The following is a 5,224-nucleotide window of genomic DNA, read 5'->3' on the forward strand; positions in this document are numbered from 1 at the left end:
TTAGTAGTATTTGTCGCATTTTTGGGTTTAACGTGTTTTTTTTTTTTGTACGGTTTGTGTGGTATTCGTGGAATGTGATTTTTTGGTAATTGATAATTGTCGCGTTTTTGTGTCGTATTCGTCATATGTTTGTGCGGAATGTGTAACCTTTGCGCTGTGATTTACGTGGCTCGTGTGATATTTGTCTCATATCTGCGAGTAATGTGATTCTTGCGTGGAATATGTCTTTGGTGGCGTTTATGTAATTATTCGCGTATATACTACAGAAAAATCACATACAATACGCAAGCTACACATTCCACACAAAAATCACATTCAATGCGTAAATATCACGTGCAATACCGCACAAAGGCATACAGACAACGTTAGGCTCGTTCAAATATCGAATAACGAATAACGTTTCATTCGTGACCCACGAGTAAAGCTTTCATCTAGATAAAAGTGTGCCCAACTCTGGTTCGATGGAGAGTTCAAAATGCGTAGTTCGTTATATCGTCTACGTAAAATCTATCATCGTAACGTTTCGTGTATGTGTGTGTGTGTTTTGTCGTGTCTGTTTCGTTAATTTAACTGCAAGCTATTCCATAGAGTACGTTATCATTCTACCTCGTAACGGTTCGGTTTCGAAGACTCGCTAGAAAAAAGAAAAACTTACTATGGCGTCTAGCTGTAAATACGGAGAAAAAGAAACTAGGTCACAGCATTGAACGTTTCTCTTTTCTAGGAGCGCTGGCGGTTATTTGCTTTCGGACGAAATCAATTTGCCAAACTTTATACACGGTAACGGTTCGCTTAAAACTGCGACGAGGAGTTGTTTACCAGCCACGTTAAAAAATATACAGATTACTCGGAGGGGCGACGATATCTGGAATCGAATTCTTAATATTTAAAAATACTTAGACGATTCGTCATGTTTGCTGCCGATCTTCTTCTTGCTCGGACAGAGGTGGAATGCCGTTCAAATGGTCCACGGCATTGTTTTCCGTTTCGTCTTGTTCGGAGAGCAACGGAACCACCTGCTGATTGCTGCCATCCGCTTCAGAAGGTCGCCTACTTTGTCCAGGCAAGAACGACATTGGCATCGTACCCGACGGTGTCGTCGGCGCCGAACGCGATAGCCATCTTTTTGTTTTGTTCTTCGAGCCAGGATGTCCTAGTGGCATGTACATCTTTCCTCGTGCCCTTCTGGCTTTGTATGATCCAACAACGTCGCCTGGACTTAAAGGCCGTTGCGTAGAGCCGTTTGCATTTGTTGTGCATAAAACTTGAGGTCGATTCTGATAACAAGGCAAAACGGTGCTATGCCCACTGGGGAGCTGTGGTAGCTGTTGAATTTTATCTAACAGTTCACGTAACTGTAAAATATTATCACATTTTAAAAACTGCATCCCTAATCTAATGCTATCAATGAATAATAATATTCAGCGATACTATCAAAATCAATACCTCTATCGTTGGACTAGTAGCCCGTGGTGGTGAACACGGAGATTGAGCAGCTAAACTCGATATGTCAGATGTTGTCCTATGATTAGCCAACGAAACAACAGACCCAACATCCATGTTTTCCATTCTCTCGCATTCCACTGCAGATAACTCGTCGACGCTGTTGTTACAGGAGTATGGTGGAGGAATTATGGTATTTGCTTCGTTTACCATATTGCACATGAAACTGGAGCTCAAGGAATCCAATGTGCTTGCATGCGAAAGGGATCTGAAGTAGCGCATCACAAATCCTGATGTTCCTTTGCCAGATCCCTCGTCATATCCGATCACCAATGGATACAGATCAGGCTTTGCTGTAACCTAGAATTCCATTGTGTTGATACGATGAATTTATACAAGTGGTGTCAATGGTGTCACTATGTGGTACATACCTCATTGTAGGGAGGTGGCAGGGCTTGAACGAAAGAACTACAGTGACTATAATGTGGCGGTGGGTACCACGGTCCTGTGGAAGCTCTATCCGAAGAAGCACAATCTTCCACCATGACCGATCTGCGGCGTCTCCATAGCCAACAACCAATATATGCTGCTGCTATGGTCAACCCTATAAGTACCGCTGCCCTAAATAATATAGAACATATATTGACTACAACTCTTACAGAAGAGTGGCTACATAAAGAAGCATGGAACTAACCATAAGTACCAATAAGTCCAAATCAAGAAATTAAACATGTCTGATGCAGTGTGCACTTGGAATACACCGTAACAACAACCAAAGGAACAACAGTCTTTTGGAGGAGAGCAGCTGAAAATAATCAAATTTAGTTGTCCTATATGTTTCAAAAATTCAGGTAGTATGGTTTAAAGAAGCAGCTATTAAACTTACACATGCCCCCCATTGCACAGCCTAGAAGACACCTTAAAAATAAAGCAAGAAATTGTTATTGAACGAAAATGACATCAATGTAAGTGCAATCTATTCAAAATTAAGCATCACAAATATCGGGACATTCAATGTAATATTTTCTGCAGAAGAATATAGATGGAAAAGTAACAGAAACAAGCGTGTAGAAATTTGAACACCCTTCGAATCTTCAAAGAGAAACGTCACAAAAACTTGCCGCACAAAAACTTCACCGACACTCTCACATCCCATCGAGGGACATTCGACGAGAAAGGATTGTTTTTGCCGCGAGAAAGCGTGCACTAACGATGAATTTGTCGCGCACAATTGGTTCGTATAAATGAAAGGACGTGTCGAGTTGTGAGAAACAAAATTGAACGTGGAAAAAGACTTACTCATGAACGAGAAATACAGCGAACAGGGGTTCATTGTCTAGACACGGGCGAACCGTGGGTAAAACCGACGTATTGATCGACCTCTGGTCGAGGAGAATAGAACAAGGAGACACTGGTACACGAGATATGCGCTAACATTCTACGGGGTTATAGCATGCCGCAGCGGTACACGGCGGCTGCATCATTGGAAGTCGTGTTCCTCGCCGTCGTTCTTACTTGATCGACGAACAGCAGCGTCAGGAGTGCGGTCAGCACGGACACTTCGAAAGCACGGCCTACGGTTTGCACCATAATTCTACCACGGAGTGCATGCCACCGCGCCACCTTATATAGTTCCATTTCGTTTATCATATATCTACCAACGGCTGCGGAACAAGCCGTCTTCCTTCCTATTCTAATTCGGTTCTCCGGGTCTTGCGCTCTGTGATTAATGTTGAGCATTAATCGATCGATCGGATTAAAAAAAGACCAATTGAACGTAATTGCAATTGCTACGAGCGATCCTTAGAGCTGTCGGAACCGAATGAAATTATATCCTTAGCCTTAGTCAAATAATTAACGAACATGATAATGTTTCTGACTTTAGGTTTGAAAATTGTAAAAGTTTCGGTGTTTATTTGCAAAGAAATTTATTGAAGTCTATATGATTTTCGACTTGAAAGAGCGCTTCTAGAAGTTTAAATCGACCTTGTACCGCTGATCGGTAATTCGATTTATCGATCGACAATTGCCAAAATGTTGAATGTTAACGTTAAGTTCTCTCTGTACATTAACATAATTTTAGAAAAATGATTCTTCAGAATGTCATACGGAGATATTCTAAAATAACGAAAGTACATCATTCTTATAAAATAGTCGGTGACCTTGAAGTCCTGAAAACTGCGACCTTGGAGATTTTTGATCATCGCATTTGCTACCTTTTGAACACATAACATATTTTGCAAGCATATAATATATTCCAGTCCATCTTCAAATAAGTTTCTATACCCAACGAATTAAACTTCGGTCAGTCAAAATCAGTAAAAACAATTTCAAATTAGATAAATGTATCAAAACATTAGTCGAGATAGTTACAGAAATTCATTTCAGAGAAAAATAGAACTTTTTGTACGGTTTTATTGGAATTTTTGACCTCACAATATCTAAAAACACCAAGAAATGCAAAAATGTATCAGTCAAATATTAACCCTTTGCGCTCGAGTGGCGCCTCTAGGGCGACATATACAATTCAAATGTGATTTTTGAACGTACAATTTCAATTTCACTTATATCAAAATACAACTAATTATTCATTGAAATAATATACATTGAGTGGTAAATGTTTTTAGATGTTTCTTTTCGAAGCAGAGCTTTTGGTTTTACGGAAATTTGTTATAAAAATGGACTCGATTTGATTCTATAGAAAAATGCCTCAAGCGCAAAGGGTTAAACAATAATAAATATAATATTTCCTTTCTGTTGTAATTCGATGAAGCTCGAGAACAGAGACGGGCAAAACCCTAAGCTTCGAATAAATCTGAAGTTTGCCGATATGTTTGTCTCGTTTCCTTCTTTGGGAAATTTTCAAAAGAGGAAACGAGACAAACATATCAGCAAACTTCAAATTTATTCGAAGCCTAGGGTTTTGCCCATCGCTGCTCGAGAAGGCATGCAAAAATAAGTTGATCGAACTTGTACACGTGTTTAACATTCAAATTATATTGACAGGTGTACCGGTCGGTAAGTTCGTCACGCTTGAAGCTTGGGTGACGTTCCGATTGGTCGGCGCGGTGGTGGTGGCTGCGCTCCGATTGGTCGCCGGGGCTCGTGTACGCGACCACCGGCGTAAGGGCGCCGACGTATCTCGCCTGCGTGATCATTCGCAGTGCGCGCGTCGTGGAACGTGGGAGTGTCGATGCGTGACAAGTGCGCGGCGGGGCGAGTACGAATACCACGTTGCCGGTGTGGGAAACGCGCGCGATCAAAATGTGACGGTTTGTGGATCTCGATCAGGAACAACTTACCGAAGGATTCGTCGATCAACGGAATGAACTTGGCCATGAGCGAAAGTGCCTGTGCCCGCGAACACTTTTGGAGAACATGAGATTCTCGTAACAGGACGAAACGGTGAGTGCAAAAATAAATTATCACCTGCGCCGGTGTCACGAGATAGTAGTCAGCTTATTTGAACTGGTGAGAATACGCGTTTAACACTTTATTTACCGGGAGCCTATTTATAGGCTTTTTAATCGCAGTGGTTAGCTTTTCGAATTTATTTACTGTGTCGATGGTTGTCTACTAACAATGTTCAGTTTTTGGGAACAGACTTGGCTTTCGATGTACCCAGTAATAGTATGAAGGAATGATTGTCAGCCTAGATTGGCATATGCTCCTGTAGAAAATTCTTTTTTGAATTAAACACTGTTTCTAAATAGCCCGGTAGATAAAGTGTTAAGTTTTTTGGATACAGAGAGTAGTTCAAATGATCTTTGAATTATTTTCC

The 5,224-nt window shown here is 41.0% G+C and overlaps 1 protein-coding gene across 2 annotated transcripts; it reads right to left on the reverse strand.

The window, feature by feature from the left end:
* Positions 1-6: 6 nt before the first annotated feature.
* Positions 7-3,110, reverse strand: LOC128893141 (uncharacterized). Of its 2 annotated transcripts, none has more exons than XM_054153956.1 (6): positions 2,743-3,110; positions 2,330-2,361; positions 2,138-2,248; positions 1,875-2,064; positions 1,447-1,803; positions 7-1,355 (listed from the first exon to the last, which is right to left on the reverse strand). In XM_054153956.1, exons 3-6 carry the CDS (start codon positions 2,173-2,175, stop codon positions 909-911), a joined length of 1,032 nt encoding a protein of 343 aa, XP_054009931.1. In that variant the 5' UTR covers positions 2,176-2,248; positions 2,330-2,361; positions 2,743-3,110; the 3' UTR covers positions 7-908. The 2 variants fall into 2 exon arrangements, with proteins under 2 accessions (XP_054009931.1, XP_054009930.1); XM_054153955.1 differs by having other exon boundaries at positions 2,959-3,076.
* Between the last annotated feature and the right edge of the window lie 2,114 nt (positions 3,111-5,224).

This window comes from Hylaeus anthracinus, unplaced genomic scaffold (assembly GCF_026225885.1).
Source record: "Hylaeus anthracinus isolate JK02 unplaced genomic scaffold, UHH_iyHylAnth1.0_haploid 20398, whole genome shotgun sequence".
Classification (NCBI taxonomy): Eukaryota; Metazoa; Arthropoda; class Insecta; order Hymenoptera; family Colletidae; genus Hylaeus; species Hylaeus anthracinus.

What these genes read in the sequence shown, in the direction of transcription:
- LOC128893141 (XM_054153955.1), bottom strand. Translation starts at nt 3,033, where the DNA reads ATGGTGCAAACCGTAGGCCGTGCTTTCGAAGTGTCCGTGCTGACCGCA. An exon ending in CGCTGCTGTTCGTCGATCAA is followed by an intron (nt 2,362 to 2,958) that starts GTAAGAACGACG and finishes TTTATTTTTAAG; the next exon opens with GTGTCTTCTAGGCTGTGCAA. An exon ending in CTGTGCAATGGGGGGCATGT is followed by an intron (nt 2,249 to 2,329) that starts GTAAGTTTAATA and finishes GATTATTTTCAG; the next exon opens with CTGCTCTCCTCCAAAAGACT.